The sequence below is a fragment of the Notothenia rossii genome, assembly GCF_949606895.1.
Source record: "Notothenia rossii genome assembly, chromosome: 10".
NCBI classification, from domain to species: domain Eukaryota; kingdom Metazoa; phylum Chordata; class Actinopteri; order Perciformes; family Nototheniidae; genus Notothenia; species Notothenia rossii.
The window spans coordinates 28,726,640-28,749,561 of record NC_136908.1 but is presented as its reverse complement, the minus strand read 5'-3'; the positions used below and the strand labels follow the sequence as shown (position 1 = coordinate 28,749,561).

At 38.8% G+C, this 22,922-nt stretch overlaps 1 protein-coding gene across 2 annotated transcripts in view; it reads right to left on the bottom strand.

Moving 5' to 3' along the window:
- Positions 1-22,922, bottom strand: part of col14a1b (collagen, type XIV, alpha 1b) — a 219,327-nt gene that overhangs the window by 92,519 nt on the left and 103,886 nt on the right. For both annotated transcript variants that reach the window (XM_079654484.1, XM_079654485.1), the window contains exons 14-19: positions 11,888-12,027; positions 11,667-11,793; positions 10,855-10,994; positions 9,586-9,718; positions 9,338-9,382; positions 8,696-8,841 (exon numbers count right to left, since the gene is read on the bottom strand). In XM_079654484.1, coding sequence (XP_079510610.1) covers positions 8,696-8,841; positions 9,338-9,382; positions 9,586-9,718; positions 10,855-10,994; positions 11,667-11,793; positions 11,888-12,027 — 731 coding nt within the window. The remainder of the gene's footprint in view (positions 1-8,695; positions 8,842-9,337; positions 9,383-9,585; positions 9,719-10,854; positions 10,995-11,666; positions 11,794-11,887; positions 12,028-22,922) is intronic.

Sequence of the window (22,922 nt, the reverse complement as noted above, 5' to 3'; positions counted from 1 at the left end):
ATCAGGTATGAAAAAGGTGACAAGGATCCGAGCACCCGGCTCCCCCACCCCACGGAATGACAGAGGATTTTAGCAGTCAGAACAACTAAAGCAGCAGTGTTAATAATAACAGAAACGCCAAAGAGTCACATCTAATAGAAATATATAAAAGCATTTATTTTAAATTGTGGAGCAGTCAGTTTATAATTTTGGCAGCACTGTTGAGCATTTTGAAAATGTATTTTCATGCCCCTGTGCAAGGCTTAAGTATTTTTATCTTTATAGCCACATGGTGTAAAGTAACTAAGTTCATAAACTCAACAAGTACTATACTTGGGCACAATTTTGAGATACTTGTACTTTATTTAAGTATTTCAATGTTTTGCTACTTTGTTCTTCTACTCCACTACAGTTCAGAGGTACATGGTGTACTTTGACTCCACTACATGTATTTAATACCTTTCGTTACTTCACAGATCTGGATTAATTAAGTGAAATATAATCAAGTGTTAAATCAGACTTTAGTTCCACCTGGAGTAAATCCACAAGCTACCCTGCAGTATACAAAGTCATTCAAACTAGCTGCACCTTTACCAGCTTTGAGAACACTTTCATGATCAATCATTATAAAACATATCAAATATATTATTCTGAAATGGACCAATCTGCACAATGACTACTTTTACTGTCGCTACTTTCACTATATTTTGATGATAATACTTTTCTACTTTTACTTGAGGAACATTTTTGAATGCAGGACTTTTACTGTAACAGAGTATTCCTACACTCTGGGACTATTACTTTTACTCAAGTACAAGACCTGAGTACTTCTACTTTTAATCTAGTACAAGATCTGTGTGCTTCTACTTTTACTCAAGTACAAGACCTGAGTGCTTCTACTTTTACTCAAGTACAAGATTTGAGTACTTCTACTTTTACTCTAGTACAAGATCTGTGTGCTTCTACTTTTACTCAAGTACAATATCTGAGTACTTCTAATTTTACTCAAGTACAAGACCTGAGTACTTCTACTTTTAATCAAGTACAATATATATATATACTTATACCACCTCTGTTTATAGCCTATGAAAAAAACTATTAGAAATAGAAGGCTAAAGCTACCGTTAGCAGATAGTGACAATGTATGCTAGCTAGCTAGCTCAACGATTCCTTAAATAATATTGCCACAGAAAAACTTTTCAGTTCACATCACGCTCTGCCGCTCCGACAGGGAGCTCTGCTCTGAACACCTGAACAGCCCGTTCTAACAGCTGTTCACCAGCGGTCCAGTCTGTGCCACAGTGACTCCGGACGCACAGTTAATATTAACGAACGCACCCGTAGGTAATGTAGCTGCTGAAGCTAGACCATCATCTCTGAGCAACAGAGCCTTATTATACATCCATGAGAGCAGAGCCGACAGGCAGGAAGACTCGAGCACACAGCTCGTACTTCATTATAATATATAAAAAAAGAACACCATGCGTGTCATGATGGCACATAACAGCTCACGGCCGCAGATTACTCCGGGTCCCAGCCCCCCCCATACCCCAAAAATATTTGTATTGCAGATGTACATGAATCAAACAAACGACTTATTTTGGATTCAAAACGGCGAATTTCGCCGAAAGGTGACACGTTTGCATCACTGAACATAGACAGAGCACAACTGAAACATAACATCTGAAACGATGTAACAACATAATACACTTGTGGGGATGCTTGGGATGTGAGGAGTGAGGGACACGGCTTAGAACGGGCGTGTCGCCTGGCAGGACAGGAGAGTGTGTGCACCAGTCTTCCTTGATCTATGAATTCATGTCCGTGACACTCACTGCTACCCACAGCTGTTTTATAGAAGGAAATTCCTTCACTTCATGAAAGTGTTTTAACCACACACACCTCTACACACACATGACGGGTGTTATTTTCCCCATAAGGAACAAGTCGCTGCAAATTATCCCGCTTATTACACGGCCACAATCTCAACAAAGTAACGACATGACTCCCAATATTAATTGAAATGCTTTTATGGATTTAGAAAATGTTTTTATTGATTTAAAAAATAGTTGTATTGATTTAAAAAATAGTTGTATGTATTGATTTAAATTGACATGCATCCGCTAAGAAAAATAGTCCGTTGTTACAGTTTTTTAGAACAGTCTGAATGAAACGGCAGCTCTCAGCTGTGTATTTACACAACTAATGGCCCATCAACCACAGCTCTCTCCCCCCCTCCCCCCTTGATCTTTCTTCTCCAGCAGCTAAATTAACGGTAGGTTACTCTGAGTGACAAGCTTACAGTTAGACACAACACTGTCATTGCAAGTGACCCTCAGTTAGTTGACTTTTATGTTCAACTGCTAAATTCATTACTGATAGAAAAGGGCTTCTACTTTACCTCATTACCTTAACACTAGAACCGCCGGAGGTTTTTGTATAGGCCTACCTAAACCCGTCAAATCCCGCTATTAGAATGCAATTTTTAACAACATAGGCAGGGGTGCACATAACTTTTTTGCCCTGGTTCTCAAAGGAGCACCTGGAGATGTTGCTTGGTGCTCATCCTTAAAATGAAATAAAACGTAACTTTTGAGGGGGTCTTGACTTTATTTGCCAGACACACGGCACTGAACACACATGCAGAGGTGAACACAGAACACACATGCAGAGGTGAACACAAGACCACATTATATTAGCACGACCAGTAATCCTACAAGCTGTCATCACTAACCTCCTGACTGTTCTCCTCACTGTCTTCCTCTCTGTCAGACATGGTAGCTGATGATGTAGGCCTACTACTTTTTCTCTGGTTGAGTCTGCGATTAGCTGCTTGAATCCACAAGTCAACAGCTGGTTTTGGGTCGAAAGTCTCTGTTGTCATTTTAGACAAGTGGATGTAATCAAATAAGTATGTGAACATAACCAATAACCTACCATAGCCAATAACAAATTAATGTAAATTATTTTATTTATGTTGTTCATTCATATCTTATTTTACCTTAACATTTATTTATTTATGCATTTTTTTTGTCTCTCCAGTTTTAAAGGATATTTTTGGTTACTGTCCTATAGCCTAGTATACATTGGAATGATTTCAAACCTGTTTATCCCAATAATTACAAGGAGTGCCTTGGAAATATGTGTTTACATAAATTGTGACCAAACCGTTTGAACTTAGAATAAAGTTAACTATCTAAACACTCAGAGTCCTTTACCTCACTGAGTTGTAGTTATCAGCCTCTCAGTCTGACTGGAGAGGACTCTCCCTCCACATTATTGTAGAAACATCTTCTTCTTATATCCGTTAAAGCAGCTAGCACCAGATTCTAATAACAACAGCCCCTGTACCGGTGCACCCTCTCCCTCTCTCCCTCGCTCACTCGCATTTTTGTTGTGAGCTGTGGGCGCCAGATAAGCCAACATCCCCCATTTTCATCACTTACAGCGCCCATCGTACAGGGCAAATGAAACGTGTAACCGGGATGAAAAGGGTGTTTCATTTACTTAATTATGAATATTGTTACATCAAGGCCGAAAAGTAGGAGGAGCACCAACGGTCAAAAAAAATGTGTTCCCCTACCAGAAATGCAGGGCGCAGCGCCTCCCCAGATATGGCGCCCTAGGCGAACATCTATAACGCCAGTGCTACGGACCGGCCCTGTTCATAATAAAATAGGTTCATGTCTCTCGTCTCTCTTCTCTCTCCTCTCTCCTCTCTCCTCTCTCCTCTCTCCTCTCTCCTCTATCCTCTATCCTCTATCTCTCTCTCTCTCTCTCTCTCTCTCTCTCTCTCTCTCTCAATGTCGGTCTATGGTCGGTACGCAAATGCGCCTTTTTTCAAATGACCCAGTGCTCTTTTTTTGGCGGAGGTGCGCATGCGCATCTGCGCACCAGTTATGTGCAGCCCTGAACATAGGGTGCTACATAACACACTTTCAGGAAAAGTCACGGACTGGGAGACTTTAATATTTTATTGAAAAAAAGTTACATTGCACACACACAACACACATCACACAAATTGACCCGATTGGCGGTTCTAGTGTTAAATAAACTCACTAATTAATGAAACCAGTTCAATACGCATTATTCTTATTCTTGTCATTCTTTATGAGCGAAGAAATGGTCTTAAAATCAGATCTGTTTTTTAAATGAAATTTGACGGCAGGCAGTTAGCTCTGATCACCTATGATAAATGCGCCGCACCTAATCGCTGGCCATTCAGCCACAGACACTGTTCGAAATGGGGGGGAGCTAGGGGGAGCTTGGCTCCCCCGAAGAGGGAAGGAGCTCCCTTGATGGCTGACTTTGAGATAAATAGGGGGAGCCCAAAACAATCGTGCATATTTGTGTCACACAGATTAGAAATGTTGAGTTTCTGTAAATAACAGTTCTTGAAATAAATAATAGTTATTGTTCATTACAGTTTCTGAATATTTGTTTTATATTTGTGAATATGTCTGGGTGTTGCCATCTGTATGTGGCGGCGCTGCATTCTTACTTACGTTGCTATGGTTATGGCGGTGATGCCGGCGCGGTATTTTAAATGTTCATATTGATATTTGTTTAACTCTGGCTGTGTAATAAAAAAATATGGCAAAACGAAAACAGCCAAGCGTCACAGCTTTTGGATTCACAAGCAAAGAAGCGAAGGAGTCTAAAAATGACAACTTGAACGGAAAACAACTTTTAGTTGGCCGGCTGTAAGCGGCGTTAGGGTCGAGTTTGACAGCTCCATACCGAGGGAGAGGCCTGCCGATGCGGAGCCTGAAGAGGCTTCAACAACGGCCACATCCGCCGGCAAAGTGACACCGTCTGTATTAGTGGAAAAGTGTTTTTATAGCAATTGATCGCATCCGCGCTACTGCGCCAGTCAACAGAGCGTGCGTGTGAGATATTTAGTAGCAGGATGTGCTCTGAAAAATAGGGCTCCCCGAAAGCAAATGGGTAATTCGAAAACTGTATACAAATCAAACTGTAGACGGTGTGAAAGCACCTATTGTTTTAAATAATGGTCGGAATGTGACCTGTGAGCCTTCTGAATTACCGTGCGACAGCACATTCTAAACTAAAATGTTCAATCAATAAAGTAACATCTTATCTTATCTTAATAATATCTTCATATTAATAATAATAATAAATCATACAGTATGTGTCCGAAAGGGAGCAGGAGGAAGCAAACACAAACATATACTGCATATTAAAGCAAACGATTGTAAAGGTTAAAGTATGAGCATAACAAATAAAGAAGTGTAATGTAAACATTTACATTATGATTATTTAATATATAAAGACTATATATTATTGAATTACAAGATTAGATATACTTTAGTTGATCTAACATATTGATGTGTTCAAATGCTCTTCAAAACACAACTGAAAGTCCATGAAACTTGTCTTTCTGTATTTGTGAATGAAGCGCCATATCCTGGTTAAAACCTGAAATTGAAAATCTGGCAACGCCCTCTTGGAAAATAGTGGGAGGGCTTAACATTCCTCTATACTGGTCTTTGGTAGGTAGTAGGCAGGAAGCTGTAAACTGGAGTCCGAAATTCAGTGCTACATCTGTATAGCTGTAGATACGCTGCATGGACCGAGGTTTTGTTGCTTTATAACAGTCAGCGGATACAGTGATTTGCAAACAGCAAGCTTGACAATTTAGCAGCAAGATCCCTGCTGAAAAAAAAGCATTGAGCAGTGTGGATGTCTTGCTGGTCTGTGCTGTTTTTTTTCAGCAGGGATTAGACGGGGAACCTCCATGACTTAGCTGACGATATTCACTCAAGACATTATTTTGCTAACGTAAGCTAGCTAGAAGTGTGTCTGCGTTAGCAAGCAAGCTAAAGTCAGACTACAGTAGAGCAGCGCGAAATCAAGGTCATACTTTATATTTCGATTGTGGATTCTCTGATTTGAAGGTTGCAGATGGTTCATAGTGGCTATGGTCAGAATACAATGTAAGAACAATACAGATATGTTTTAAAAGAAAATTAAAATAAGATTCTAATTTATTGTCTAGTATTAGGTTTTGCTTAACAGCAAACATTTGGAAATCATTCTGGATATGTTTTATATATGTACACATTCATTTTTATTCATTAGATTGTCTATGCTGTAATTGTATTATGTTGTATATTCTGTACACAACAAAATGTCACATGTGTCCATCTGGGAAATGGATTCCTCCACTGTTGCATAACAGAGGTTGTCCTATGCTGCCCATATTTTTTAACTCTGAAACAATTTTGTATGGGCAGGCATATGTCGAAAAATTTTTTCGATCACCAACAAGATGTCATTTAGACTTGTCTTTTTTGAAGGATGCTCGTGAGATAACAGAGTGCGATTATGAAAGAAAGCGAAAGGATGCTAAGTGCTAACTGCTGTAAACTTAATTGTCACAGGTGTTAATCAAACCATGATTTCATTTTACATGGTGAAGGTACAATACACTCATATCAACATTCTATTTAGCATCTTAATGATTGCCTGTCAACCATTCAGCAGTGTCCACACACAAAGTACATTCCATCTTTGCGTCTGTGTTGGTTTCCAATACAAATCTTTTCTTCACTCTCTGCCTCTTTGTTGTGGCTCATTAGTGTGAAAACCTGCCATTCTATCTCTTTATCACTCTTTCTCTCTCATGAAACTCTTTTGAGGATCTGCCACTATTTTCATCATCATTCTCCTCCTCTCCCTCCTTCTCTCTTCCTATCGACTCCCTTCTGAAGGCCTGCCATGAAAACAGTCTCTGTATCCCTCCCTCTTTTGTCTGGGGTATTTTCAATTGGAAGGCCTGCCATCGTCTTCCTCAATAATCTACATTCTTCCTTTGAAGACTGATTGCAAGAGTTTGATTTGCAGTTGAATCAGGCTCCTTATAGCCACCTTTTAAGTTCACCCCAGTACAACATTTTGTGTACTACGCTGTAACAAGATAAATGGTTCTGAGATGCATTGCAACCGAAAACCCCAGGAAGTGCGACGGACAATGAAGCACATTTCTTTAGTGGCCCAACGGTGGTACTACAACTTCCGTGTCAGTCCGTGACTTCATTGAGACCAAAAATACTTTTTCTCATTGATTACTTGGAAAAAAGATGAATGTAAATTGCTTTTAACTAAAGGAACCCATCCAGTACCAAAACTGTTATAGCAGTTGTAACATGTGCTAAAAGTAGAATCAAGAGTATCCTCTCCATTCATTTGACTGAGCCGAGATTGGCCGTGAAGCTGCGTATTGGAGACAGGGCTTAAGCTAAACTCAAATGTCCACGCTTCCAACTCTGTATTCAGTTCTACAGTATGTATACTTCCATGACTACAACTGATTGCGTTTGTATTTAGGGGTTGTGGTTAAAAGACACATATAACACTTAGAAAGTCCATCAATCATTTAACACAACTCAATAAGAATATTGCCAGCACGTCTCAGATAAATATAACAAGACTGACTAATCAATTATCCTCATCTAATCTGAAAACAATTTGCAAAAGAGGATGAAGATTAGATAAAACATATCTTAAAAATCACCTCATGTCAAAAACACTTTAAATCCACATTTCCTAAGGCAGGGGTTTTCAAAGTGTGGGAAGGTGAGCTTCCCCTCAGAGAACATAAGAACAGCCACACCCTCCTTCCCAATTATTATTGCTATTATTATTGTTGTTGTTGCTATAATGCAGGGGTATTCAATTGCATTTCAAAGAGGTCCAGTAAGAGAAAATGTCATTAAATGCTCTGTTTTCGCTGTCTACCTTTCTGTTTTTTGAGCACGCCATTTGAAATGACTCCGACTGTTTCTCTCTTCTTGCCTCGTCTCTGTGAGTGTGTTTTAATCTACCATGCTGACTCACTGACTGCACCGATTTGATTGGCTGAATAGCGTCACCTCCTTAAAACATGAAACAATAACCTTTTAAAACTTTTTTATATTTATGTTTTAAACATTTTTGTTAAACATTTTAACATTTCAACATTGTGGATAAATCCTTATATGCTCCCGGCAACACACTGAACGTCACTTTGCCTCCTTATTACACTCACCCCTACTTTAGTCGGAACAATGAGTCTGCGTCTGATGCGCACAAGCGGATGATGCTGGGATGCAATGTAGACAGGAATAAACGCAGATCATCCTCTGGCTGCAGCCTTGACCGGTACTTGCTTTTGATCAAAGTCAATGCGGACAACCCGCACTAAATTGGAAGAGCACGCTAATGAACTGTCAACGGGGGGGTTCTCGTGAACTGTCAACGGGGGTGGGAGACGCGCTGCGCGGAAACTGACCTCTGTTGCCTGTCAGCACAACTTAAATTATGCCGTTTAAAAGCATAAAAAATAAAGGGCGGTGCCGGCCGTCAGCAAACCGAGCCGGCCGTCAACGGCCCGCTGACGACCGGCCGTTCTGTGATTCTCTAGAACACACAGATGGCTAGTCCGCCCATGGGTGGAGGTGAAGGGAATGAGCACTTTTACAGCCTTTTTGGCAAGGTGGGGGAACTCGGTCTCCACAGACAACCAAAAGTGTGCAAGTGACACTTTACTCGTCTTTTACTCGTTATTTCTTTCTCACGCTGCGCCTCCCCTGAAGCCTCACACTTTGAAAACTGCTGTCCTAAGGGAATAAGTGTAGATGCAATTGTCTCCCATTAAGTTATTAAGCTAATTCTCAGGAAATAGGACAAAGTTGTCTCTGTTTCCCTGTCTTACCATCTCCTCTGCCCGGTCTCCCTTGGTACTGATGTAGCTCAGCCGATAATGTCGAACATTCCTCGAGTCCACAGGCTGCCAGGCCACCCGCATACTGTACGTGGTTTCCTCATCGATCCTCATGTTCCGCACGCCGTAACGAGGAGCTGGAGGATCAGAGAGAGAGAGAAAATATCACTGCTGGGCAACATCGGCTCACCGAAGCACAAACCTGACAACTGATCAAATTAAAATGTCATCATTTTGGCATTTCATTTACTCAGGTTTCATGTAAGCGTCTTTTTCGATATCAAAACTTTTCCCTGGCAAAGTCTGTGTGGGAAGAAATCTGACAGCCTTCATGAGGGATGATACAGTATGTGTAAAGACGTGGGAATACGATTTAGACAAATTAAGACAAATCAAAATGGAATTCAGATCTGATTTGAATCCTTATTTTTCCATTGTGTAAGTTAAAATTATAAAAGCTTTGTTGGAAGATATTTCTACATTATTAGGTAAGTGCTACTTTATTATATCTCTGTTTGTTCAGGCACTTTACTTCAACTTTTTAAAAAAATGAAATGAAAACAGAGTCAAACATTGTAGTCCAAAATGTTAATGTAGTCCTAAAATATCAAACAGCTGTAAGGAAATATTTACTTGCTGTGATGGTGGTCGTCGTTGCAATGGTGGTCAATATTTCAACTGAAAAGGAAAATAAATAAATATTTAATTAATGTGCGTGATTAAAAATGTAACAGGAGTTTACTTTAAAGGATCTTCTGATGTTTTTACAGACATAAGACCAGAAAAGATATGATGGAAACAAAGTCTACTGAGATTGTGGCTTTAGAAATCTAAATATCTGAGCACTTTTTACAAACATGAGGAGTGACATTTATATTTACCGGTGGACTCTACGAGGACCACCTCGTCACTCTCCACCTCGTTCTTATAGATCGCAGCGAGCAGGACTTCGTAGTCTGTGAGGGGGGTGAGTCCTTTTATCAGGTATGTGTTCATTTTTCCGTCGATCAGAACCTGAAACAGAGAAATGTTTTGTGTTATATGAGCAGATGATTGGCTAATAAAGACTAAAACAGTGGGAGTACTCTCAACCTAATATGTTTTCAAATTATTCTAAACCTCAGAGTTAACTAGATGTAAATAATTAAGAAACTAACCTTTGAATCCATCACAGCAAGGAGCAGCTCATTTAAGTTATTGTATTATTGTGCGGCAAAACAATTGGTATATATTTAAAGTTACTGCATAAAGTAAAACAACAGCAGATAATGAAAGGCTAACACATGAAGAGACACATAGCACATTAGTGCGACAGGAATTACTTTCATCTTTGTGTGGTCACCTCCACTTCATTTTATATCTTAATTGGATGGTCTGATTCAATTTGATCAATGTGACTTGATATGGATCTCTGTTTTAATCAATAATAAGTAACAGAGACAAAAGACAGAAGCAGAACGCAGTAAATTAGTTGGGATTGTGATAGTTTGTAGGATTGATGTTGAGAATAAAGTAGAGGAAACAACAATGATACATAGCTGCAATCCTAATGATGAGACAATGGTGCTCTACAACTCTCCTGGCTCTACTGTTTTTTGTCATTGCCCCATATAAAGGGGTTCAGGTGTTAAGTAGTAGAAATAATGCAGACATTGTAGAGAAAATGGATGCTGAAGGAGAAGCTCTCCATTTAGCAGACCACTTACACTTCAAACCTCATTTTAGGTCAAGCTGATTGGTACGGAGCAAAACAATGAGAACTTATATATAGAAGGATTTTATTTAGCTGAGTGTAGCCTTGTGGTTTTAGGACCTGAACAGGTGTAATAGGAAATGATTCAATTCAATGCTACTACACATTCTACTGTTTGTATATTTGATAACATTTTCAGAAGCTGATCTATTAAAAATCCTAATTTTGTCTGCAGTAATGTGAGATATTCCTGCAGGGAAATTGGGGTATATGTTTAGAACGAACACACACACACACACACACACACACACACACACACACACACACACACACACACACACACACACACACACACACACACACACACACACACACACACACACACACACACACACACACACACACACACACACACACACACACACACACACACACACACACACACACACACACACACCTCATCACTGTCTCCTCCATCTGTGGATGTCCAGGTGATTCGGTACAGCATGACATCAGAGGCCGGGTGTTTCCAAAACACCCTGAAGCTGTCCGTGGAGATGTCAGTGCTCTTCAGGTCCAGGGGGTCCGGGACGGTCTCTAAACAGAAATACACTTACATTTTTCGTATATAAACTAGAATGTTGAATTTTACACCTAAAAATGTCTGTATTCTGAAGACACTAAATGTATTTGGGCCGCAATAAACTCTTTAAAACTTGATTTTTCTTAATAATGCTACATTGAATACAACACATCTGTGTTATAATTGGAGCGCTGAGGAATTATCTGTTAGCAGCACCTGAACGCAGCTTCAATGGGGTTGCATAATGAAGCATTCAAGCTCTTTTCAGTTAATATTAATATAAGGTGAAGCTTAATTATAACATGGTCTGTTCAAATGTTGTTTTGCTAAATGCTGTTTTTGTAAGGAAAGCTGAATAAATAAAGATGTTTTCACAAAAATATAAAATAGATATTATGGGCGGAATAAATACCTGTTTATTGTCACTACAAAAGCCAGGATGCAAGCATTACATAATTGTTTTACCGTGCTATGGAATTTGTAATACAAATTGTGGAAATTCACTGGTATTCGTATAACTTTATTTCTGGTTTCTCGACATCTCTATTTGGGAGCCAAATCACCTGTAAAATACTGATTTCTTTGTTTCCTAAATATTTTCAACAATTTTAACAATACATTTGACTCTGAGAACCCCATGAAAAGGTGAAACCATCTAATCAAATCATATAGATATTAGTTCCTACTTGTGGTGAAGCTGTCAGTCACAGCCTCAGCTTGTCCCTCGTCGTAGATGGCAAAGACACCAACAGTGTACTCCGTCAGGGAGGTCAGGTTTCCTAGCAACCAGGTTGTCACACGGCCAACATCCACCTGTCGAAACAGAACCAAAAACATTCAGCGAGCTGCACAACAACAGCTTCCTTCCTCTCTGTAACTGCTGTCAGTAATGACAGGACGCTCTCACCTCAGTGGTCTGGGCTCCGGTGGTCTTGACGTACATGACGCGGTAACCATTGGCCTTCCTGGAGGCCGAGTCCCATGTGAGGCGCGCGGAGCGGTGGTCTACGTCTGAGAAACGCAGGTTCCTCGCCGGGGTCAACGGTACTGATGGGGGAGGAGATGAGATAGAAAGTTAATGTCAGCAAACACAGAATATCATGTCCAAAATAAACTGAATCATTATATCATGATCTTAATTTTACTGCAGGAGATGTGGAAATCCTGAAAGGTGGACCAGCTGCTCAGGAACAACAGAGACACAACTTTTTTTAAACATAATTTGTTATGCAAATTTGGGGCCACACACACCTCATCACTGTCTCCTTTATCTGTGGGTTTCCAGGTGATTCGGTACAGCATCACAGACTTGTAATTGTGACAAAGAATAATGGCCCTTAGAATAACCATGTTGTTCAAAGTTTCAGTTTCTATTAGCCATGTTGCCGTGAGAAGGCATAATCTATCGGCTAATTTGTGATTTGATACATTTGACTTGTTCTGCAACTTTTATTAATACATTTAAATAAATGCAAGATGTACATGTACTCTGATTTTGTACTTTGTATGTATGCTGCAGTTTGAAGTCATATTACGCACTAACCATAAGTACTTTAACATGTTGACCTACAGTTTTGATTATTTCATCAGCAATTAGTCTTGTGTATATATTTTCACAATGCTTCAATAGAGAAATGCAAGTTATCTCCTGTCTAGGCCACGCATAATGAGGGCAGTAGAATATCAGAATGGTAAAGAATGAAACACTGTCTGCCAAAGAGCTGCTGTTACTAAGAGGTCAGAGGATAGTTGAGATCGGATATTGTAAGTGAATTCACTCTTACACACAGAAACACATACTCATGGGGGCTTGAACAAGGGTCCGAAACTTTAATTATAAAGTGGGCAGACCCTCACTAAATCTCTACCTCTGGTTCTGCCTCAGCTTCCTCTCCCCCTGAAGGCTGAGCAGAGGTCTTAAAAAACATATTACCCTCAGTTTTTTTTTATTCAGCCAGTGTTTTACTCTCGGAAACTTTAAAATTACTTATTCACCTCAATTATACCGGGGGTCAGAATAAAGACAAAGCAGCAGAGGGAGAGAGAAGGGAGGGAGGGAGGGGGGAGAGACTGCCTCTGCTTTACTGTAGGTCGTGCCAGGGTCAGCACAAGAATAAAGAGGCTGGGAAATTAAAACAATTTGAGATAGGTTATCCTCCAAAGTTTCCAAATGTATGTGTCCGTATAAAGAATATCCACTACATTGCACCGCCCATTCACAGAGATGCAGGGTGACTTTGCAGAGCAGTGTTTGAAATGTCACAATTTGGCAAAATGATTAAAAGCTATTTGAATAAGAAATCGGAATACTATCTGGAGTGAAAGACTGTTTTCTTTATCACCATTTTCCATACTTTACTAAAAGTGTGGCTGAATAGAGTGGTGCAGTGATGACAATATTTTGTACACCAACACTGAAGTTAGCATTGCATTGACTCCCTCATTGGATTGAAGATCATAGCCGAAAATAAGATCTTTGATCAAGAACTCGTTTATGATAGATCAGGGTATATGCAGGAATCCTGAAGTCAAATTTAATACCTTTTAAGACCTTTTTTAAGACCCTCATCGCAACTTTGAGTTCTAACCGGTTACATTGGCGACACAATTTACCTCACATTTACTATATTGATTGTAAGATAGCACAACTAAACAGAGTGCAGACAGACTACTGAAGCCTCCTTTCCACATGAACTTCAACCTCTCTGTGAAGGTCAGGTTTAATGCAGTATGCTGCTTTGTTGCTTCTGTACTCTGTGCTCCTTAATTCCAGTAAAACTCCTCAGAAACCATTAGAAACCAGTATTTGACCAATAAACAAAACAATTGACAAAACTTTGAACTATGAAATATATTAAACTTTGGTGAGCTTAGGGTAATGCCATATAGGAGCTCCCTCACAAATACCAGGGGTTCAATTGGGCTGGGGCTGTCCGGGGCTAAGCCCTGGCACATAGGACGATGCTCTGACGTCATCACCCTCACACATTTGTCATATGTTTACAAAAAACGATATATATGTTAACACTTTTCTCGTTCTTAATATAGACTACATTATGATCGATATGGGTTGACTTTACTTCAAAATAGCAGATCTCTGTGACCGGATATAGTTTGGCTTAGACCCCGGCCCCACGAGGACGCATACGGTAAAACGCATACGCAAATGCAAAAAAGACTTCCGTTCACACGCATTCAATTCATTAACGTGTCCATTCACACTAGACCGCTGGAAATGCTGGAAACGCTGTAGTACATATGCCAGGCCTGTTAGTGGCGCTGCTGCCGCCACAAAATACACCAAAAGCAGCGAAGAAGACCCCGGAGCATGGTTGCCATGGTTGCCCTTCTGTTTATTCTCCGCGGTGGACGGCGTGTTCTCCTGCTGTATATCTCTCAGGTAGTCCACTATCAGATGAAAAACACCCACCTCTCCGACTCTTCCAAGGAACGAGGGGACCGTGCGACAGATTTTCCGTTAAAAAAATGTTCCGCCGGTCAACATGTCCGTTCAAGTTTAAATCTTCCGTACAAAATTAGAAAAGTGCCAGTCAGAGGTCTTCTTTGTTATTTATTGAGCTTTAAAACAAATCGATAACGACTCTGTACTCTGTATAATAATATAATAATATTTAATAAACTGTGCCTGCCTCTCTTTTCCTCCCCCTCTTCTGACAGCCCAGCAGCAGGAGACGCGGGGAGAGGGAGGCGGGGCTATTTCATCGTTATCAGAAAATGATCATATAGACAAGTTTACGCGCCAAAACACGGGTAGCGCCATGACACTACACAAATGCACTTCATTTCCGCCGGAAGTCTTTTGCACAGCGTCTGTCGGTGTAAACCGATGTAAACAGTCAGACGGGCACTGGTGTAAACACAGCGATTTCGATGCTAACAGTGATGCTAGCTTGGGAACACGATTCTACTTCTTTGACTGGAGATGGCGTTACTCTCCCCCACCCGAATTCAGTGCAAAACTGGGAGGATAACATGACGACGTGGCCCAGCATAAAACCAAAATAAACTGCCTTATTTAGGTCATGCCCACAGGAGCCAACAGTTGTCTGTTGTTTACATAATGCACAATTTACATGATCTCTTTATGCTGTGCAATATATCATATGTGCCTGTACTGTTTGAGTGAAAATAAAGTTTGATGTAATTTAATTTAATTATTGCACTGTTATTGCATTATTGCATTTCATATGTTCCTTAGAGTGCTACAATTTCTTTTAACACAGTTCATCATTCATATTAAGCTCATACTGTACATAAATAACACTGAATGAATTAATTGTTGAGAGGAAACTAAAGAAATGGCTTCAACAAGAAAGATCACATTTTTAATCCTAACAGGTATTACAAATTAAAATATAAAAGCAGCCCACACAATTACATCACTATGAAAATATTCATATATAATATTAAAAAATACAATGCATGCAGTATTTGTTGTGTTTATCTGTATTTAATGAACAACATGGCTGGGTGCTGGGTGCTGGTTTGTGGTCGTAGCACTCTCTATCTAACCACTCGTTCAGGTGCTTTCTCGAGTGATTGCAACCAACTACCGCACACGTAGTTCCCGAACCACTTTTCTTCATGTTGTAATTGTTATATCCTCTTTGTCTCTGCGATATCAGTGCTTTGTCGGCACAACGGAGCTAGCTAGCAAAACAAACCCAGTCCGCCAAAACGGAAGTGCATTGCATCGAAGGGAGGAGTTCAGGATGTAGAGCGGAAACGGCTCAATAACTTGTGTATAGGGCTTACACACGGAGCCGTTGGATCCCCCAGAGCGTTGCGTATGCCGGTCTACCCACCTTGGGACCCGTTATCGTTAGCGTAGTCGTTTAGTGCCCCCCCCTCCCCCACAGAGCGGAGCAAGGCAACGAAACTTAAAATAAGAAGCAGTATTTTACGGCGCGCTATGCATGGGGCCGCCTTGAGGGGGTTTCCTGACATGTCGTTTCAGTAAATTAAAGGGTGTTTCATGTTGTCATTGCTGTGGGACTTCTTCATACTTTGGAAAATGCCGTTTAATACTTTTTAATAGCCTTAATTTTCGCTAAATTGATCTATCAACTTTTAATACTTTTTAAGACCCCGCGGACACCCTGTAGATAGACATTTTGTTCAGCAGGATAATATCCACATATGAACACTTTTTGACTTTTGAGCGTAAATGCAATCGCTAACGTTGGACTATAAACAGACAACACTCTAAAAACTAATTCAGGGGACCTTTCACCTCCACTTAATTAAATGCATGGTTGCAAGATAAAAATGTGAGTTAATTGATTTAGATAAACATTTTAAATTGCAAACATTAATTTATAAGTTGTGTTGACGTAATAATGTTGGTAATTACATCAACTTAATATTGTGTGTAATTTGAACTCTGATTCCTGCCTTAATTGACTTAAAACAAAATTCAAGTTGTAGTAAGTAATGCAATTGGCTTGATAACTTCATTGTTCTACACCTTGAGTTAAGGATTTCAAGTCCACTCCCACTTAATATGCCTGGAGAAGTTCCGACAGTTAAGACAAATAGAAATACACAAAGGACATTTTAAGGTGAGTGTCATCTTTTGTCATTCAAATACAGTAGATGGCCTTGTAATTGCACTGTACAGTATAGGCAAATTGCTGTTTGACCAAAATTAGCAGCCTTTGAACTGAATAGTTCTGTGAGAGGGTACAAAGTAGTAGAGGCTACTGTGAGAGTAAAAATACTTTGGTTACTATTGTGATATCGCTTTTTATTAAAAATGAATCTCGGTGAAGCAGATCAAGGACATGCTTCTTGAGGTAGGATCGTTATTTAGAGTTGTCATTGAAATGCAAGTTGTTGGCAGTCACCCATTCAGAATATATACATATATACATAATATACATTGTAAAAACCAACCCACTCTTCAGTCTGCGTACAAATGACACGACTTTACACATTGGAAATGCGTGCAATAGATACGCAGAAGTCCGATTTTGCGTGCATTTGATACGCTAACCATTCCCATTGAGATCTGATGCCGAGTTTTGCGTGCATATGATACGCCACGTTTTGTCCGTCGGGTCTTGGTAGACCGGAAGCTGTGCGGTTCATAAAAACATGTTCTTACCGGTTCTTGCTCAATATCAAGCCATAATTATTGTTTATATTTTAAATTGTATAATGTCAGACTTTTTTCGCCGTCTGTGAGTAAAAAAAATGGGGCTCGGAGCCACAGAATAATGAAATCTGTATTTCTTTAAATATTTTTTTTCTTCTAATTTGTTATTCTTTTCTAAATAACACACTGTTATTTACTCAACAATAACAAACAATTATCCTTGATTTTATTTATTCGTTTAATTCTATAATCTCAGGCTTTTTAGCCGTTTCTCAGGAACTGAATTTCAAAATAAAGTCACCGGAAACAGACGCAGGCCTATAAAGGGACATTTCGAGCATCATCGCGATACACAACACAAACCCACTGAACTGATTACCCAAGATCCTCAGCTAGAAGCTCGGTGATTGGATTATTTAGCCGCAATGCATGTTGGGATATGGTGTTAATGCAATATGAAATCTGAAAAACATTTTAAAAAAAGAAAATAATACTTTATTCCGAGTGTTCTTGCTTTTCTCTTTGGAAGTCATCACATAACGGCATTGTAATACACGGTTCGGCTGCATTACATATTACATATCTGCCGTAGTTCTCTATTTACAGAGCCCTGATCAGAAGACTTCTAGACAAACTGGAAGATCTGCCGTCCAAACTGAATACGTGAGGTGGATCATAAATATATCAGCAATTAAACAACATCTTCAATTTCTTTTCACACAATACGTCTCCTCGCAGTATCAATACTAATTCGGCTGACTTTTATATTTGATCCAATTGGTAGATAGGCTGTATTTACATCATAAAGGTGCACAGCTGATAGAAAGGGACTTGTAGTTTTTAAAGATATTACTGATTTTCTTTGAATATAAGAATGTAAATACTGAGTTGAAAGAATAGTCTTAGCTTACCATTAAATGACGGATATACCTTTCTGTTTGTGATATTTTATAAATCAGATATTAATGTTAGAAGTAAAACATGAGAAATAGTATAGCAATATCCTGTACAATTATGTAAAAACATGAATAAAACTACACATCTTAAGATGTTATACATACATAAGTGTCCTACACTAATAATAAACAGTTATTATTAGTATGCTGTGTGAACCTTGTGTGCACCGCCTAGTGGTTAAAGCACGTTATTGAATTATTTTTGTTGAATAATGTTATTTTTGTTGAATAAGGTTATTTGATGAAAAAAATATTAAGAGTACATACTTTCATCGGGGGAAAGTAGAAGGTCAATGATAGAAATATAGAATATAAAAAATCAAGAAGATACTGTAAGTGATCTCTACAATAAAACAGTTTAGTGTTGGATGTACAAAGATATGAATATGAGGAGGTGCAAAACAGAAAAACTAATTAGGCTTTATTGAAACATTAAAGAATACTTTAGGTTAAGGTCTTCTTTTAAATAAGAAAAAAGCTTTGGAGGTATCTATCTGCAGATAGATATATTAAGCCTGACAAAGTACTTAACGTCTAATATATTGCTTTCCTGCAATGTTAACTATGTTGAAGCACTTATTTTAGCTGATATTATACATATGAATTATACTCTTATGTATGTAGATAGTAAAAGAAATGTGCAGAATTTGACAGTTTAATGGTGGAGGTATACACACATATTAATAGATGTCTTGTAATGCACTGTTGAGGAACCTGTGACCCAAGTGTTTCATTCATTGCATAACTACACCGTAGTTGTGTATATGATATGTCAATACATTTTTGAAAATCTTGAAAGGGATGTGCAAAATAGCCATAATACAGTCTTTAATTAACTATTAGTAGAGAATAACGAGTATTGAATATACTTTATAGAGATCTGCAGATAAATGTTTAGTCTTCTCAAGCACCAACTATCAAATATCTCTCCTGATTGTTGGCACTTGACAATCACCTTCCCTGAATTTTACTCAGGTGTAACTAAAGTCTGCTTTAAGGGTTGTTTATATTTCACATCATTAATCAGAATCTGCAAAGTAACTAAAATGAATGTAGTGGAGGACAAATACCAGTTTAACCTCTGAATTGTAGTGGAGTAAAATTACAAAGTAACAATGAGCTGTCATGTGAGTATATATTAATGCTGCCCATTATGGAGACAAGCGATTTTCACCCATTTAGTAATTACATGTTTTACATTTGTACACATTTGTCCTATCGCCTAAACCTCCAGGGCTGTACACAGTTTAATACTGTCAACTTCTAATTTTGGGAACAACGAAAACGCCTTTTAAAACTACAATTCCCAGTAGAGACGTGCCATAGTAGAACATGTTGCGAAACACAATAGCCAGAATGTGTAGTTCTGGGGGGGCGTTCAAGTCCAGTTTTGAATAGTCTGCCGTGGTTTCGTTCCATTTCAAAGAGTTTGACGCTCGGCGTAACCTTGGCGCACTGCCGCTCCAACATCCAATCCAAGAGCTTGAAGATTAACCAAGGGGTTTGTCAACGGGACTGTAGTCCCAAACGATAGCTGGGGATTATGGGTAGTGTAGTGTCTTCGGCCATCCTAAACTCTGATTTATTTTTCGGATATCATATCGCATTAACACCATATCCCAACGTGCATTGCGGCTAAAACATCCCGGGCTTCAAGCTGAGGATCTTGGGTAATTAGTTTACTGTCTACGTCTATTTCCGGTGACTTTATTTACGGCTAAAAGCCCAAGATTATAGAATTAAACGAATAAATAAAAAACAGGATAATTGTGTGTTATTGTTGAGTAAATAACAGTGTGTTATTTAGAAAATATTAACAAATTAGAAGGAAAAAAAGATTTTAAAAAATACAGATTTCATTATTCTGAAGCTCTGAGCCATATTTCTTTTCCTCACAGACGGCGAAAAAAGTATGACATTATACGATTTAAAATAAAAACAATAATCGTGGCTTGGTATTGAGTAAGAACATGTTTTTATGAACCCCACAGCTTCCGGTCTACCAAGACCCAACGGACAAAACGTGGCGTATCATATGCACGCAAAACTCGGCATCAGATCTCAATGGGAATGGTTAGCGTATCATATGCACGCAAAATCGGACTTCTGCGTATCTATTGCACGCATTTCCAAGGTGTAAAGTTGTGTCATTTGTACGCAGACTGAAGAGTGGGTTGGTAAAAACACAGGACAAAAGCACTGCTCTCTGTCAGTTACATTTTGAAGCATATTGCACTTTTGGCCGCACCCCAATCAATAATATCTTAGCAACGTTCAGCATGGATAGGTGTTGACAGCAATGGCATGGGAAAAGGATTGTGTACAATTTGAAAAGTGGCTTCTGCTCTTCACTTAACCAGTTCAAATATTGTATGGAACCTGTAAAAAAGATGAGAAGATACACTAAAACTTGCACGGTTGTGATTGACAAAATCTGTCCACATGCATTTAAACACTAGGCAAAGTACTCAAAACCACCTCTGTGTGTCTTCAGGACCACATTGCCATGATGACACACACATGCAGACTCAATAGGTGAAAACAATACCAGCGTTGCTTTAGCAGCTGGTAATAATGGCTCTGAATTAGCTAAGAGTGACAGTTTAAAATGCAATTACCTAATTCATTATCTCTTATGCGCTAAGCTATTATTTAATGTGCTTCAAAAGGACATGAATATCGCGTTCATCAGTGACCGGTCCACCCCAGGATCTGACCATACGATGGCAACCATCGTGGTCGAGGCAAACAAATGAATGAGCAAGCATTCTGCGTTAAATGTGTTCATAATGTTTGAAATAATGACTGTCGGCAGTGTAAACATCTTTGTTACATCTTTTGTAAATTTGATGTGTGTGATCTGCAGGTTGGTGGCCATTGAGAGTTTGTTACTGTAGCTTTTCAAAAGCTTTACAGATTTTACATATTTGGCACTGGTTTTAAATATGCAAAGGCCTCTAACTTCGATGTGATGGCAGCATTTATTTGCTGTGTGCCCATTTCCTATGGTATGGCTAATGTGTTTATTTATTATTTGTGGGGCAATTTAAATTTGTGTTATTTATCTTTTTTTTCAAGATTTAAATGAAGCTCAGCGCAAGTTATTTCAGGAAGACTGGGTGTATATACATTCACTCCACAGCTGCATATAATCAGCTCATCACAGGCGTTCTCTTTAACCTATTACATTTCACCTCATTCTCCAGCAGCCAATCAACGTGCTGCAGCCAAACTATAAAATGGTTCTCCTCTCTCCTGCAGTCAGCTGTGATTTCAGGTGTTCACGCACCTTATCATATGGCATATGTCAATAAATGTTCAAACAAAATGAATTCTCTCCTGATTGAAACATCATGTGTTGAAATAAACAACTGCAGTTCAAAATGAAAAGTGAATTGCGTAATATTTTTGTTGTGGAATCAATTAATTTCTTTCTTTAAAAAGGCAAAAACATGAAAAAGCTAAGAAAAAAAACTATTGAATACAATATATTTGGAGCAACTTAATTTATAAATGTTTGTCAACTTAAAAACGTGTGTTCACAATGATGGTAATTAAGTACATCCAACTTAAAATTCCTTTCAAATCATGCGGTAAAACTAGTCGGAACAACTTAATCTTTTGAGTAATCAACTTCAAAACTTGTGTTTATGCTACCAATTATTAAGTAAGTGGTAATTAAAAACACTTCTGATTGTAGAGGAAAAGCCTTCTCCCCTAACTCAAATAACTTTGTTGGTTTAAGACAATTTCATTAGAAGTTGTCTCAATAAACATCGATGCAAACTGTTGCGTTGATTTTCTTTGTTGAGCCAAGGCATTTGTTTTTAGAGTGTACATCATGGTCACATGGCATCACCACAGCTAAGCTAAAGGCGGCTAATGTTCAGAATGACGACTTTTTGTACTCTTACTTAATCACTTGTTAGCAACCGCTGTTTTGATGACACAAAGAAGCTTTAGAAAATCACCAGTGGGGTATTTACATACATACTTTATGTCTTAAATCTCTTAAGCTGTTGTTACCAAAAACCTTATTTATGGCATCTAACGACAAACACTTCCCTAAAATCAAGTGAAAAGGGCTTGAAAAAGTGTGATAAGATGGTAGGAAGTCTGTGGAAAGTCAATCTACACATTTCTTCGACTGACATGACAAGTTATCATATACCAAACATTTTCAAACAACAACTCACATGAACCTGAGGTCAAAACAAGTAATGGACTGGGAATGATTTGATCATTAGACTGATGAAAATAAGAAATTAATTAACAATCTAACAGCCTGTGTTTTGTCATATAGTATGCTATAATTATCTGTTAACTGTTAATCCACTGTCCGTAGACAACAGAGCCAAGTCAGATTTTGGAGAGTCTTTACCTTTAATCTCGATCACGCTGCTTTTTACTTTTAGAAAGGTCCCTTTTTTTGCAGCTGTGGTGACCTCTTTTCACTGTCATTAAAGCTCATTGTTACAACAATGCCAAGAAAGGTTACATATCTGGATGAGATGAGGGACCGATCAGGGGCGTTTAAAGGCACAGAGAAGGTGTTTGGATTATTATGAATAAACACTCTTGAGTGAAAAGCACATTAAATCATCTCCCGCATGTCCAGATGCATCAGAGAACGTGAGACAGGAGAAGAATTGTGTCCTCTGGCTTATGTAATGTATATTATAGAATATCCATTTCAATAATGCTGATGAAATAAAATCGTGCACCCAATCTCCATTCCAGGCAAAATCACTGCAAAAACAGATCTGACTTTCAGGGGCAATTCATGGGGATATTTTTTGGCACTGATGGAATGAACAATTAAATATACCTAAAGAGATATGAACCACTATCTGAATGCAACAAAATGA